The sequence below is a fragment of the Talpa occidentalis genome, unplaced genomic scaffold (genome assembly GCF_014898055.3).
Source record: "Talpa occidentalis isolate TD23 unplaced genomic scaffold, MPIMG_talOcc4v2.1 talOcc4.12, whole genome shotgun sequence".
In the NCBI taxonomy this organism is placed as follows: domain Eukaryota; kingdom Metazoa; phylum Chordata; class Mammalia; order Eulipotyphla; family Talpidae; genus Talpa; species Talpa occidentalis.
Genome location: NW_023601212.1, coordinates 66,311,874 through 66,328,187, shown reverse-complemented (window position 1 = coordinate 66,328,187; position 16,314 = coordinate 66,311,874). Strand labels below are relative to the sequence as shown.

At 40.7% G+C, this 16,314-nt stretch overlaps 1 protein-coding gene across 2 annotated transcripts; it reads right to left on the bottom strand.

Annotated features, from left to right (window-relative positions):
- Positions 1–1,013: 1,013 nt before the first annotated feature.
- On the bottom strand, positions 1,014–13,580 carry RGS4 (regulator of G protein signaling 4). 2 transcript variants are annotated; one of them, XM_037506598.2, is made up of 6 exons: positions 13,500–13,580; positions 8,676–8,945; positions 5,626–5,730; positions 5,266–5,327; positions 4,546–4,712; positions 1,014–4,139 (listed from the first exon to the last, which is right to left on the bottom strand). In XM_037506598.2, exons 2-6 carry the CDS (start codon positions 8,717–8,719, stop codon positions 3,900–3,902), a joined length of 618 nt encoding a protein of 205 aa, XP_037362495.1. In that variant the 5' UTR covers positions 8,720–8,945; positions 13,500–13,580; the 3' UTR covers positions 1,014–3,899. The 2 variants fall into 2 exon arrangements, with proteins under 2 accessions (XP_037362495.1, XP_037362496.1); XM_037506599.2 differs by lacking the exons at positions 4,546–4,712; positions 13,500–13,580 and having other exon boundaries at positions 4,069–4,139; positions 8,676–8,781.
- Positions 13,581–16,314: the final 2,734 nt, after the last annotated feature.

The window sequence follows — 16,314 nt, the reverse complement described above, 5'->3', positions numbered from 1 at the left end:
GTTATTTGGAGCAAATATGAGGGTATCGGACTGAAGGCAGAGACCAGAAGTAAGGACAAGGCAATAAACTGGGGTGTGTATGGCAAGGCCTGCTTGGTGGTGCTGGTGGAGAGGCAAGGGTGGGTTTGAGCGATTTCACCTGAGCAGTTCCATAGACCTGGGGATCTACTAGGAGGGAGTGAGAAAGGAGAGAAAGGCCCTCCCCTAGTGGCGCAGCGGTTGAATGCTGGGCTGCGAGGCTGCCCCCAACCTCTGCAGCTATGGTTCAATCCCCGACCCCCTGCGAGGGTCCCACATGGCACAGCAGACCTCTCTTGCCGTGCCCGCTGCTCCCCTCAGCAGTGTACTTCGCCAATCTGCCTGTTCTGTTCCCTGCTCTGGCTCTGGTGAATTCTCTCACCCTCCTGTGCTTCTGACTGTACCCAGTTCTTGTATAAATAAATAAATAAATAAATAAATATTTAAGGAGAGGAAAGGAGTGAGTAAGGGGATGGTTCTGTAGCTTCTAGCTCAAGAGACTCTAAGAAGATGAAGGCCATCTCCATGATAGGAACTGGAAGAGAAATTGATCTGAAAACTGTTAGAAAGTATTGTCCTTTCTAACACCCCAGAGATATGAAATTATCAGTAATAAGACAAGGGTAGCAGAACTTCCAAATTTGACAGAAGAGAAATGAAAGAGGAGGAATGCAGAGCTTTTCCGTATGGTGATGAAAGAAAAAAGGGCAGGATTTGTCTCTACTATGACATAACTAGAGTTTGTTTCCCATATTTTGTTGTTGCTATTGAGGCGATGTCTCCAGGATATGCTGTCCTGGGAGAAGACAGCCACAGAAAGGCCAGATGGATTGGTGAAATAATCTGGGAATTTCACAAATAATACTTTGTAAAGAAACAAACAAAACTCTTGTTCCACTTTCTCCAGGAGCAATGCCCCAAAGTCAACCATGGAAGGTCGCTCTCAAGGGGCCGGCACTCACTGATTCCCACAGTCTCACTCACTGCTCATTTTCCTTTACCAGACTTGTGTGGAAGATGAATCCCTTTAGCCCAGGCTTTGTGGTCATCACTGGCTGCCCTCCCAGAGGGGAGGCAGGAGCAACGTGACCAGGGCCATGCACCAGAGGCCTATTTCCATCTGGGGGCCATCCGTGTGATTCTCGCAGTGACTGAAAGACATGGCTTCCCTGGGGAACACTGTCATCGTCCATAGTGTTCATCATATCCTTAAAAGAATACTGAAGATTCTCATCCCTAACACCTTGCACGCACGACTCTTATAATGGCAAAGAGAGAATTCAGGTTGCATGATAGAAAAGACACAATACCTGTGACTGTGATGTGAACGTGCTAGGACCTCTGTTCCAGGGAAGAATCTGTAAAAGTGAGGGGAGAAGCTTGAGCACTGGTGGCAGGGACCTGTCCCTCAGTCTCTTCAGTTCCCTTCCACCCTGCTGATCTGATACCACTCCCATCTTTTCTCCATGAGGTGGGATTGGAGGAAGTGAAATGATGCTTTGACAGGTGAACCCTATTCCTGGAAAACCTATTGAGGACCTATAAATAATCCTCCAGATATGTATAACAAAGTATCCAGACTATCTCAGTTCTATGAGTAGGGCAGGCAGAGCTTTCTTTTCCCAGAGTTGGCAGGGAGAGGTGAAGGATTGGACAGGAGTCATTTTTATAGTCATCCTATACCTGGCTGCTTCTCACCACGTGTCTGTACATCAGTAATGTGTTTACAAGCAGATAGTTTTGTATGAGGCATTTATTTACCCTTATAATTAAGATGCATGTGTTTCACTGGAAGCATCAGTTTTGAGGCCTTTAAAGCACACGATAAAGATAGGCATGCATAGGAAGGGGGCTTCTGTCCACAGACCATGAGTGGGCAACTCACCGTGTTGAACGGTGATGAGATAGTAGGAAAGTACAATTGAAAAACACACTTGAAAACAGTATTACACAAAATAATTTACTTCTCATTCAGAATGACCTTCCAGACCTATTTGTGAGACAGCAGGTTACAATCTGAAAGTCATGACAGTTATCATAGGTCGATCGATAGAGTTGGTTACACCTGTGGATCCTGGAGTCACGTGGAGACAAAATCGTGGAACTGTGTATAACAGAAAAGGATGCTGTCAAGGAGTTCCAGGGACATTGAAACAAGACCCAGAGGGACTAGTGGGTACAGCTGAGAAAAACTACATCTTGAATTACAGTGAGATTTGTACACACATACTCCGGTTTCTTCACTTCACAGCTCAGTCCATTGGCTTAAAAGCCACAAAGGTGCTCATGCATGTGATTTATGCTGGAGAAATTGGTGCGTGTGCATGTGTGCATGCATGTGCAATTCAAAGGCAGTGATTTTAGAAGAATGAGAAGAAAATTACTTCCTGGCCATTCATTAATAATTCAGGTGATATCCTGCACCTCCATTTATAAAACAATACAATAATAAAAACATTGTACAAAACAACCTCATAAATAACATAAATGAGAAATTATCAAGTATTTCATGTGCCTTGAAAAGTTCCAAACAGTAGTAACAATTCATATTCTTTTTTTTTCCTTCACCCTCTCATTTAGTCTCAGAGTCTAGAAAGAAATGCCTTCCATCTTTGTAAGTCCTGATGTTTGGGATGGAATAAACAATGTTCTATGTTCAAAAGAGGAACTGAGGAGGATGTTTCACTATGTAAAAAAAAAAAATGTTTTCCCTTTATAAAATATGATCTTTCCCTGCTGCTGGTTTGTGAGTTAGGCAGACAGCCATGCCGTGACGGGGAGACAGACAGCTGCAGTGAACTAGAGAGCCACGTCTCATGGCTCAAGTTCGAGGAAAAACAAAATGACAAGAGCACCTTGATCAGGGGAGGACACGTGAGAGGATACGAATATTCACCCTTCATTCAGTACCCTCTCTCAGCCAGTGCCTCAGAGGAGGGAGAGCCAGCAGGACCCTAACTGCATTTCTTCCATTCAAGGATCCCATCCCTCAGTCCAACACCAATCGGTTGCACCAAGCACCCAGGCAGTGTAGGGACTCGAAAGTGTAGGGACTCGAAAGTGCCATCAAGGATAATCAGCCCAACAGCACTGTGTCCACTAGACCGAAAGTGCTTTATGATAATTGCTCCTTAAAATATTGTTCAATGTGCAGGCTGTCCCTGATTAAATTGAGCATGAAGTCTCTTGGGTGCTTCTCCAACAAGACCCATGGAGTTTGCCCAAACAACTTCCCTGGGCTGGCATTCCTTTCTTAGCTGATTCACATGTTTGATTGCAGGATGAAAGACCAGGCATGAGAACATGCATGTAAATATGTACACACACTCAAGTTATGAGCACCGAGGGTCTTTCTGATCTATTCTTACAGTGTATAATACAGTGTATGTATACATATACATATACATATATATACATATATATTCTGTGTGTATATGTCTACACACACAAACATACACACACATATGTACACAAAATAGATCAATCTCATCTAAACAATTCGAGTTTGAGGAAAGAGCCATCTGACAACATGTGCCAAGGATGTCACATGAAGAGTACCAACCCACCTGAGGTCAAACTGTTGGAAGAGAGAGCAACCAACAATCTTGGAAAATCCAGACCTACATGGCCATAGTTTGGATACTTATTCACATGGCACCCTAAAATAAATTTGGGGAAATAGGTTAGGATGAGGTCCTGCCCCTGATGAATACCTACACACCCCAACTAAATCTAGCTTTTACATGGGAGTGACTCACACACAGCTGAATTCTAGGCTACAATGTGGATAAAGCACTGGTGCTTGATACAGATCAATATTTGGCCTCAGGTTTTCCAGGAATAGAGTCTGGGCATTTAAGCCCTCGGCCACCAAGTGATAATCAGGCACACTGGGGGACCAAGGCGGGACAGTCTGCAGAACTCTTGGCTCCTTTCTGCTTCTCTGACCCACAGCTGGAGGGATTGACCAAATCAAGGTAGAACCGGGACTTGAGGAAGCGGCGGTATGAATCCTTCTTCATGAGGTTAAAAATCTTCTTCTGGGCCTCATCAAAGCAGGTGATGGTCGGCTCCAACATGTTCCGGCTGGTCTCCTCCCTGGTGCAAGAGTCCAGGTTTACCTGAAGGGCACAGACCAAGTCTTTGTTAGACATAGAACCCGATGGCGAATGTTCTGTATTGACTGTGCACCCTTTATCCCTGAGGCATGAAGAAAAGACATTGGACTCCCTCCTAGCACACATGAGAGAATAGAGAAGATTCTTTGCTTCTGGGTGAGCAGAGCAATCTCTTTTGATCTTTCTCAAAATTGGGCAATTCATTTAAAAAAAAAATAATTATGGAAGATCATTTAAGTCATCTGGATGAAAGAGCTATTTTCTTAACTGGTTGATTTGGGGTTGGCAAGATTATAACAACCTGTCCCTTTTTTTTTTTTTGTCTCACATGATCTAAGGTCCCAAGCCATTGAATACTACTTTGAAGACTCTTCTAAGACCCAGAGATTGCTCTACTGTGAAAACTTACCTCTTTGGTTGCCTGGACTGAGATGAATTCATTATAGATCTTTTTGGCCTTGGGACTTAGTTTAGAGGGGGATTTGATTTTCTTGTACTCTTCACAGCTGATCCAGAAGTCAATGTTCTCCTCACTGTACTCAGACTTCAAAAAAGCTTTGAAAGCTGCCAGCCCACCTGTGACAGAGAAGAGAACTCCTGTTAGCATCACACTGGCTCAACTCTCTTATAATGTATTTCAGACCAAGCAGAGGACTTGAGGGAAGAAGGCATGGGGGTTCAAATTCCACTTCCTGTTTGAGGTCAGGTAGCCCTAATCTATGTTTGGTATCTAATGGATCCCGGTTATACCTGGTGATTCTTCCCCAAAGTTTGAAGTCTCTTCACGAAAGTGTTGTGCTTCTGAAATGCCTATGCAGCTATTGCTTGCCAAAGTAGGTTTGGGAAAGAGAAATAGGTCAAAGCTGTGAGAGATCTCAATATTTGGATTTTTTTTCTCTACTCTTCCTTATGGTACTAGCAATGGTTTTCTTCATGGTTCTGTCTGAACTTTGCATTGTAAATTACAATGCTATGGGTCATGGTAAAATTTAAAGAGACTGAGTTTCTTGAGTCTGGAAGTCAAGGACTTTCTTCAGTTTATATTAGACCAAGCAGAGGATGAGGTAACTCGTCTAACCAGAGGGCCTTTATGTTCACCCCAGGGGGAGAAAAAAGCTGTCAGACTTACATTCATGGCTAATCAGATTTTCCAGTGACTCAGCCCATTTCTTGACTTCCTCTTGGCTCACCCTAGAGATAGCACAGAGAAAGAAAACAATTGTAATGGCATAATAATAAAATTGGGGCAAGAAATTTAAGATCTGAATAATATTCATTTTGTTTCCATCGTGATGATGAGACCTATTGTCAGCAATCCCTTCATTAAATGCACGGGAATTTTGAAGGCAAGTGTGATGCCCTTGAAAAAGCATGCTCACTGAATCCAAATCCACTTAACTAGAGATAGAACCTCCTTTCTCTTCACAAAACATCATTGTCACCTGATAGCTGAGTAATAGTGGATTTTCACCAAGGCATCCTCTCTTACCTCTGACAAATAACCACTTTGTCCCTCTTGCTGTGCGAAGAATTATGTTCGCAGGAGTCAGACTTCTGCAGCAGAAAACCAAGACGATGCTTCATATCTTTTGCACTGCAGACAGGAAAGAGGAGAATAATGAAAACCAGAATTCTTTAAAAGATAACCTGCAATAGAGTTCAAACAGTTCACTGCCAAGAAAGGGGATGAGTCTCCGAAATGGTACGAACTCTCAGAGAAATAGGATTCCCCTTCTGTTCTGCCTAGGACTGATTATGAAATCTGGACAGAGTTGAAGCACAGCCTCCTTCATCAGTAACTGATTCCGACCCTATTGTCTACCCCTTTCATAAACCCGTTATTCTGACCAATGGAAGAGGACTATTTGAACACTTTGGTGTCCTTGATTGAAGCACATTGAAAACTTGACTTTTCTTTGGGTAATTTGTAGGAATTAGAAAGCAAGCAGTAACTGCAAAATATGGTACCTCTGCCTCATGCCACCTTCTAAGGGCATTGCTATATACATCTGCCTCTTGGCTAGGAGAGTGTAGGAGCCTCCCAGGAAGGCAGGGGTCTGTTTAGCTCTAGCCTTGCATCAGGAAGTTCAAGCAATTCACATTCTGGGGCACACACACAGGTGTGCCACTCTGGCACAGGGAAGTGTGACAGAGGCAGGGGAAGGGGATGCAAGGGTTCAGGCTGAACCCCTTTAGGCTTGCTTCTAGAGGCTCTCCTGCTGTAGCTTTCTGCTTCATATCTAATCTGTGAGGATATTTATTCTCCAAAGGGCATTTGAGGTTTAAAAGAAACGATAGGAGAAGCTGCGAGTGTCCTCACTGAGCAGTGATTGTTTAAATAGGGCCGAGCTCCCAGCTGCTTGTTGCTGTTTGATGGGTGGCTAAGACACAGCCTGCACATGACTGCCTCCAAAAGGAGGAGCTTTTAATAAGCTTTTAGCTTATTAAACTTTCTCATGCTGATAATTATCCCTTTGCATATTACAAAAGTCAAAAACTAGATTTAAAAAAGAAATGTCATTTTTAAAAGAAATGAAGGACTAGTTATTCTTACTCAGAGGGAGAAAAATGAAGTCACAAGGCTACAAAGTCATTTTAGAATGACTTCCAAATCTATGAGCATTCCCTCAGAAAATGTGAATTGCATTCCATTCTTGGGCTGCCCCTCAAATACCTTCTCTCCCTCACAATACTGTTTTCTCCTCTCTGCTTCCCCAACTGGTTGAGGGATGCAAAATCCTCCTTTGTATAGCATGATATAATCATCAAAGTCAAGGTGATTCTAAGGTGATGCTATAAGTAGATTATGATTTGGTCAAAATAGGAATCATTGCATATTTCCAGGTGTCAGATGCAGCTGAGATCTGACAGCTATTGATTAATTCAGAATCATTTAATGAAGAGTTGAAGGTATGCTTAGCACGTATGCCTTATTTGTCCTCATTACACAATACAACCATAAAAATGAAATTATAATGACTTCAGATCTCACTGGACTCAGGAGGGCTGAGTTTGATTTGAACTCTACCCCACACACCTCTGTGACCTTGAGGAGCTCACATCCCCTCTGCAGACTTGGGCTGTAATGCTGGAAGGAAGGTGTTGGTTGGGTGGATTTCCATTCACTAGGGCAGAGCAGCTCATCCCTATAGAGTTTACCTCCCCAGGCTAACATCTTGGCTCCTCCAGGGCCACACTCCAGTGCACCCTTTCATCTCTCCCAAAATAGTTACCAGCGCATAACCTTCTCCTGACACCCCTATGTTATGCATGATTAATTTTATATATGAGTTAGCTGAGCCTGGAGTCATTTGTTCCATTCAGTTCAGGAAATTAATGATAGAGGTCAAAAGTATTTCTTGGGCACCCTGCTTCATTTTAAAGCCATCATGGGAGAATATTTGAAAAAGTATGATCTTTCATTCTCCTAAATGACAGAATAATTGAAAGGTAAAGTTTTTAGGAACTCACAAAGATTGTGCTCTCTGGGATAGTTCTAATTTGAAATTTCAGCTGATTTTCATTTGCAGGGAAACAAGGGGTAGTGCACTTTCAGATTGACTTTTTACCTTTAACTTCAAATTTTAGTACTCCAATCTGGTCTAGTTTTGTATCTTTCTAAACTCACAAACATTCTCTGAAAGCATTTATTTATACCTTCTTCAAAATCCAAAGTCTTATGAGTTACTATGTATCTTTGAATTGTTTCCAAAGAGACAGTACATTGACAAAATATTATCCTTTTTTTTTTGACCAAATAGTGTCTTTAGATGAGAATACAGAATCTTTAACTGATTTCTTACAGTCAATCCTTCTCCACCACCACTCACATAAGACATGACAAGAACTAGAGGTAGGAGCAGAAAGATATGGATAAGCAGGTTTTGAAACATTTTTTTTTTTACTGAAGTAACATTATATTATTATATAGGCTTCAGGTGCACAGCATTATAAATCAACATCTGTATATACTAAGTTATGTCCACCATCTGAAGTTTTATTTCCATCCTTCCCCAGAAACTCATATTCTATCATAACATTTGCTTATATGAACATAGGGAATGACAGACACTGCAACACACAGAGAAAACACAGAGTCATTCTGGTCATGCAGCCAAACCTCACTCTGGGGTATCTATCCCCCTCAACAAGATCCAGTATTCCATTCGAAAGCCCAGGGTTCTGATACTGCGCTCCCCAGTGATGCCAAAATAACAACAGTAATCGCAGATGCACATGTCACAGGTGCCACACATCATCCCAAACCTCATATTGCTTCTGCATGAGAACTGGTTTGTTTAGAGGATCAGACCAGTCTTCAAAACCAAAGTCACATAAAACAAGGCACAGGTGCCAACATTTGGGGAGAGCACTACCGAAGTCACAATTTCCAGTTTGTCTTGGAGGAAAGGTAGGAAGCTGGTGCTCTCCTGACTGTGGTCTTTCTAATACCAACAAACTAAAGGAGTTGGAAAAGCACATGACTACAAAAGTGGAATGAAAAGTTTAACACTGTTTTAGAGCCGAAAATAATCTTACCTCCTCAAGCAGGAAGCCGGCAGACCTGCAAGTCCTTTGCACATCTTGCTCAGTGTGGGATTCACAAGTGAAGAGGGAAATGCAGCAGGAGGAGCTGTGGTTTCTGTTTTGAGCGCTCTTAGCCTTTTCTCTGGAAACGATGCTGTCAGACTCCTCTGAGCTTCTCCCTCCGGGAGCCTGTAGGGGTCTCTTTTATAGCCCAGCCAGGACGGCACAGCCAATCAGATGGGCTGTCACACTGGCTCCCCAGCCTCCTCTGCCTTCCCAGCCCTGGAAGAGATAAGGAAGAACTGGTGCTTCAACAATGCAAAATGAACAGGCAGACAAAATCCTCTTGCCAAGAAAACAGAGAAAATTAAACTTTGCCTCATGTCTCTATAATGTCTAAGGTTTTGAATTGCTAGGAAAGGAAAAATAACGTTTGCAAGGCTGTTTGTTTGTTTGTAAAAATAAATGACTGTCAAGTCAAATCACCTCCTGGAAGGAAAGGTACAGCCAGTAATCCGTGGGCTCATTGTAGGACAGATTGCCCAGGCACTTCCTCTTGGGGATTAGAAAAATCATATTACACACAGTTCAAGATTTCATTCTCGCTGTTTCCTAAAGGGAAATGGCAGGTTCATCATTTCCAGGCAAGACTTTGCAGAAGTCTCAATTGTCACATTCAACAGGGAGGGGTGTGGGGGAAGAATAGATGTGTAGTGGCCCATTATATGCCTCGCTGCACAGAAAACTAGCCGAAGGAAAACAGATTAGCTACATTGTCATCAGTCCATCTGTGGAATACTTTTCTAGAAATCGTACAAAAAGCAGAATTCAGCCTAGCACTGACAATCTCTGTTGGGTGCATGGCTCCTGCAAGAAACTGCAAAACAGCAGCTTGAGGATCAGAGGAAGAGTAAATGAATAGATATAGACACACAGATTTGCATATCTTATTCTTATTTGGCTTTATGTCTTATTGTGTATGATCTAATTTTATGCCTCCAAGTTGGTATTACAGAATATTGAGAGAGAAGCAGAAGTGAAAAATAGTAGTTTGCCTCGCATATGACTAGGGTTCAAAATGAACATAAGGATATTCAGCCCTACATGTGCTTCTGAACACCTGGACAATTAGCATCTTTTGCAGAAAATGTGATGGACTGATACGTCCAAGAATCACGAGATGCTTCAAGTCTTACAGCTCAAATACCCATATCAAAGTTACTAGGGATATACTCCAAATAGAAAAGTTATGGGTAGAAGGAGGAAATTAATTGCTAAGTTAGACCTGAACAGATTTCATTTTGACAGTAGGTAGTTTCCTGATTGTGGGATATAGTGAGCTCTTCTGTTCATATAAGAACTAGAGATATCAGATGGTTTGTGTGGGGAAGATGAAGAAATAGATGATTCCAATGAGAGACAAAGGAATCCAAGAATATACTAAAGTAGGTGGTAAAGAGCAGCGTCCTTACCACATATATTCTCTTAATACCCCAAATTGGCCCCCACCCACCCCATCCCATTCATGGCTAGCAGAACAAGGAGATGGTAGAGAAATATAAAATGGTGAAGAGACTGTAATCTACAGAAGTTGCATTTAAATTATAGGAAAAAGTCTCTGCTCTTCTCCCATGAAAACAGAAAAAATTATTAGATTAGCTACTTAGCAACTTTTTTTGAAGAATAACAAAGAACAAATCAATTCCTTTATGAAGCCAACATCTGTCATTGGTGTGTTGTGGAAGGGGCTGTGGAGTAATGTCGAATGACAGAAGCCATAGGGCCAAGGAAGGTAGACCCTGGGAAATGAACCAGTCATAATTGGCATCAGAGAGGAGATATCAAAATAAGAGGAGAAAAGGTCACTCAAAGATGGATGGGACCTTCTTTGCTTACCTGGGTGTGAAAGAGAGTGATCACTCAAATAATTTGACTCTAGGAATATTAAACAGGAGTCAATGAGAACTTTATTCCTACAATCTAAATAATAGAGAAAACTGTTTTTTTGTGGAGGTATTAACAATTCCAATAGATGAGCTTCATGGGAGTTAAGATATTCTTGCCTAACATACTCATTTTATCAGTGGAAATAGATGAGAAAATTGACTTGCCAGCTTCACAGCTTCATACTGGTCCAGACCCACACTTCCTAACCGTAGATCACATGGATTTTCTACAGTGCTATCATATCACCCAATAGCTTTATCCAATGGGATACACTATGTCAATAGAGGTGTTCCTAAACTGTTAAGTACTAGGCAAATATTTTTATTGTTAGATTATACACAGTAGATAACAAAATCCAATGTTAGTTTTATACTTTTCATTCAAGCAGGACTCTACCCAATTTTCTCTTGGTCCATGAAAGGACAGATTGCTGCAAGTCTGTTAAAAACAGGTCTTTTTACTTTGTGATTAGCCCATTAACCTGTTAAGGCATTTCAAATATATTCATTTTTTTAATATTGCTTTCTTAGGAGTTTTAACATTTAAAGAATGTTTAAGAAAGCTTCTCCTAAGTTAACTTATTTTTCCCATAGGAATGTGTTTATTGTATTTGAGATGGGAGACCAGTACATCAGGATAACTTGGCAATTTTCTGCCCGCCTTCTCTGACATACACAAAGCATTAAGTTCTATTATTCTATGATTTGTCACTCCTGGATGATTCTGACAACGCAGAAAAGCTTGATTCTCTAGAGATCTAATTTGTATTATTCATTTATTTAAGATGTATCTTTTGAGGACTACAGTTAGTGCAGTGAACAACAAGACAAGGATCCCACCCTTGTGGAGTTTTCATCCCAATGGGAGGAGTCAGAAAATAAATAATTCCAGATTTTGACCTAAAGGACTAAATAGGCAAGTAATGCTTTAGAGTAATTGGATGGCAAATGGCTTACTTAGCCAAGGTGGTCAGGAAAGGCCTCTCTGAAATGAAAAAATGATAGGTAAGAAAGAATGAGCAATATAAGAAGCCTAGGAAATAGGAACAAGAGAAAATATTCTTTATCTAAGGTGGAAAAGAACAAAAGCATAACTAGAGAATTGAGACCAACTAGAGGGTAGCATGATAAGAGACAGAAGAGGAGGGCCAGCTATTGCATGGACTTGCAGGCCATCTCATAGAGACTGGGCCTTATGTGCACTGGAAATCTTCTAAAGAAATTGAAGTAGATGAGGCCATGATCTGCTCGTTCTGATAGTGTGGAAGAATGGATTGAAGGGAGAACATGGAAGTAGGTAAACCAGTTAGCAGAGTTATCAGTTTGGATCCTGGCTCATGAGTTTCTTCATTGCATAATGGATATAATAAACTTCATAAGTATTTATTCATTACTATGTAGTAGACATCATTGCAGGTTCTGGTGACCTAAATATGAATCAGAAATGATTTATGCTTTTTAGGAGCTTGTGCTCTCATGACAAAGACCTTTAAATAACTGGAAAACACTAGATTAAGCATCATTATTAAAATCATATTATGTACAAAATTCAAGGAAAGCAGAAGGTAGAAAATAAACACAATCTTGAGAATGTAAAGTGGTTTTCAAAAAGAAAATTGGAAAAGGATGAAGAGACTTAGTAGATGTACAAAGAAGAACATTACAACAGAAGACTCATTAATAACAGATAACTTTATTGGGCACTAAATTTGTAAGGCATTTGTTTTAAGTATTTTCTGCTAATTAACTCATTTATTCCTCACAATTGAACCTGAAAGAAGGTCCCATAATAATCCTATTTTACAGATGAGACATAGAGGAAATAACTTCCTCAAAGTTACATATCTGTGAATTATGGTTTCAGGAGCACACCGCCAGACAGTATAAATCCAGGGCCCCTGCTGGCAACCTCAATTCTTCATAACCAAAAGGATGAAGGTATATAGGTTGGAGTCCTGGTGACTCTCCAGTGTGGTTTGAGCTTTGGGGATGAGAGAGAGCAAAATGAGGCTAGACGGTTACTCTGAGATCCAAAATGTGTCTCTTGTCACACTGAAACCAAATTTCACCCTGCAGTTGTTGGGGAGCTAGCCATGATATTTAAGCAGATCAGATAAAATGTTCTAGAAATAGAGCTTGGGAGGCACCGCAGGGGAATAAATTGTACAAGAGATAAACTGGAAAAAAGTCAAAAGATGATTGCATTAGTCCATGATGTAATTAATAAAAAAGTCCATGATGATGACAAAAAATAAGACTGCTTGAGATTGTTTTGAGAATGGAATGAGGCAACACATATAAAAGAGTTCCCTAAACTGTTAAGGGCTGAACATCTGGAAGGTATTGTTGCCAACAAGGCTATAGAACAACTGTTTTCTGCAGGGAAACACTGAGCCACACAGCAGGATGTCAGCTGTGTGTGGTCTCCAGGTAAATTTCTGATTTCCACCCTTAGCAAGGGTAAAAAAAAGGAGACATTGTTTAAGCCCTGATGAATGGGACCTCACACAAGGAAATAAGCTATTGTGGCAGGCGCTGGATTCTTTACTTCTACCAGATTTTTAAGGGGCCATCTCTTTGTCATTAGGACAGGATGGAACCGAGGCTCAGCCTCTGACTGCATTCACCACTCTGATTAAAATTTCCTCCCAGCTGTTTGAAGCCTCCCTCCCTTTTTATTGCTTACTACAGTGGCCAAGACGTAAGTGAGAGTTTACAGTTATTGATTTTTAAGACTCAAAAGCAAACATACCCGGTGGTAGGAGCTGTATACCAGGAACATGAACTGGGACTTTCCCAGTAAGGATTACTTTGGGGAAATATGTCTTAGTCTCCATACCAACCTTTTCAGAACTGGGAGTAAACGAGAGTCCCTCACCTTGACACTTACCAGATGACTCATGCCTCCATCCCTTTAGCACACACTTAATGAGCTGGGGGGAAAAATCCTTCTTTCCCAAGAAGTAAGGAAGAACCCAAATATCCCTTTGTCAAAGATTTAATCTTTCTTCCGCAAAGCTTAGCCCAAGACAGAAACAGTTTCATAAGAGTTCATTTAGATTGTGCTAGTGGAAAAAGATGACATGGTATCATGGAATATGCTGGAACTTTACAGTTGGGAAGACTTGGATTCTAATTCTAGTTCTAACACATAATGGCTCTGTGATTTTGGAAGCTAGAGTAATCTTCCTGATAGTTTTCTCCAATAGGTTATTTCTGATTTAAAAAAAAAAATCTTGATTGTGAGTAATCCCCCCAATTTCCAGTCTTCTGGGTAGTTAAGGGAGTGGTAAAAGTTTCTCATGAGTTTTCAGGTCTTCAATTGATCTGCACTTGAAATGATCCACATCAAAAAGTGGCGTATCTTCAGAAAACCAGTTCTCAACGTCTAGGGGAGATCCATCCTTAACAGGCAATTGTAATTTCTGCCAAACCAAACATGCTGGTTTGGTTTATGTTTTCTGGGCCTATCCTACATTGCTTTTGAGCCATATTAGACTTTTAGTAGGGTCTCAATCTGATTGACTCGAAGCATTCTCAACAGTGTTGTGACCCTCACTTGTTAGCTGATTTGAGGGGTGTCACGCTTTCACCTGGAGCTATATTTAGAATCTGTTACAAAACTGATTTAGGGCCTCCCTGGAGGCGCAGGCGGTTGAGCGCTGCGCTATGAAGATGTTCGCAGCCTCTGCAGTGTGGGTTCGATCCCGGTCGGCAGGTGAGAATCCCACACAGCGCAGCAACATCTCCTATCTCGCCCGCTGCTCCCCTCAGCAGTGTATTTCATCAGTCTGCTTGTTCTGTTCCCTGCTCAGAGTCTGGTGAATCTTCTAACCTTCCTGCACATCTGACCTGTACCCCAGCTCTTGTATAAATAAAATAAATCTTAAAACAAACAAAAAAACCTGATTTACATTTTTCAATAGTTATATAGATCCCACACCTTTTTGTGATATTTGAGAATGTTATTTTCACTCTACAGGAAAGACTCTGGAAACTTCTAAAGGAAAATAATAAAATCCACAACAGTGAAAAATTATAAACCCCGGCTGAAAATCAGGTCTGGGTTCTATTTAGCTTTGGCTGCCAAAAGTAAAGGGGTGGAATGATATCTTCTAAAATGAACTGGCATAAATCGTGTCTTACTAAGGACAATTCTGCTGCCATATCTTCCTCATACTATCTCCTAATTTTTTCTCAGTCATTCACTTAAAATTTTTATTGATGTAATATTGGCTTAAAACAATATATAGGTCTCAAACACACAGCATTGCAGCATCTGTATAGGTTACATTACAATCTCCACAAAAAGTAGTTTCCATCCATCACCATACAATTGATTCCCTTTACCCATTTCAAGTGTCCCCTCCATACCTCTTCCCCTTTGGTAAAAATAATTTTGTTGTCAAAAAACATGGGTTTTGTTTTGTTCTTTTCTGTTTGTTGGCTTACTTTATTTCTCTACCTTTCACATATGAGTGAAGCAATATGGTATTTGTCTTTCACTTTCTGACCCATCACACATAGTATAATCCCCTGAAGATCCACTCATGTTGTCAAAAATGGCAGATGGAAGGATTTCATCTTTTCTTTTTAATTGCTGAGTAGTATTCCTTGTGCATGTATACCACATCTTCTTTATCCTGTCATCTGTTGTTTCCATATCTTGGCTATTGTAAATGGTGCTTCTGTAAACAAGGGTGCATATATCTCTTTGAATTAATGTTTTTGAACTCTTGGGATATTACCCAGAAGTGGAATAGCTGGATATTTTTATTATTCCTTCATCATGTCTGGCATTTTCATTTTCTTGGTTCATTTTTCACTGTTTCCAGACATATCCTCTACTTTTTCCCTCCTTTGCAAGCCAAGTGTTGAAGTCTTGCTCATGCTCTCAACATACCCTCTAGGTTTATTCCTCAGCAACTCATAACAGCTAATCCCTCTGGTGATCTTCAGGGGTTTAAATGTTACCTTCATAGATACCTCAAAGGATCGGTAACATTATCTGTCCATTTCACCAATGAGGGATGTGAGGCACAGAGAAGTCAAGTAACATGCTTGATGATTACTCAGCTAGGAAATAATTGAGAAGATGGAATCTGATGTCACTTGGCACCAGAGACCAAGCTCTTCACCTCCATTTCATGATGCCTTATAGGCTGGCTGTGCTTCTTTGGCTGGCCATGAGTGACTAGAAGTTCCTTAACTCTTACGCTAACTTGTTGATATTTAACACATAAAAATTGCTTCTTCTTTCAGGTAGACAAAACAATGAGGTCAACCTCTCTCATGTCAGTGAATTAGCCTCCTCATGTCCACTTTGAATTTAATCACTTTAATTTTCATTCTTCAGATGGCCTTGATGTCATTAAAAAAATTCAGTGAAGGCAAGATAAAAAAGAATGGATAATTCTAACAGTTTTGTGAATTCATTTGGTAGCTCCTACAAGGATGAATTCCTCTGACCTTATTTTAAAAGCTGCATGGAATTTTTCAAACTTGTAATTAATCATTTGGTTTGACAATTAAGGTACAAACAAGTTATTTTATCTGTTTCTAGAAAGGTCAAGTTTTAAAGAAACACTGCAGCAAAATCCTACAAATGAAGCCCATCTGAAGGTTGCAATTCGACCCCATGCTTCTGATCTCAGTGTCACCCCATTAAAGATCATCAGGGAAGTAACTTTTTAAGACTCCTAGAG

Excerpts from the sequence above, each read along its gene's own strand:
- RGS4 (XM_037506598.2), bottom strand. The coding sequence starts at position 8,719 with ATGTGCAAAGGACTTGCAGGTCTGCCGGCTTCCTGCTTGAGGAG. Across the intron at positions 4,713-5,265 it reads AAATCTGATTAGCCATGAAT|GTGGGCTGGCAGCTTTCAAA; the intron begins GTAAGTCTGACA and ends TCTCTGTCACAG. Across the intron at positions 4,140-4,545 it reads CAGTCCAGGCAACCAAAGAG|GTAAACCTGGACTCTTGCAC; the intron begins GTAAGTTTTCAC and ends TGTGCCCTTCAG.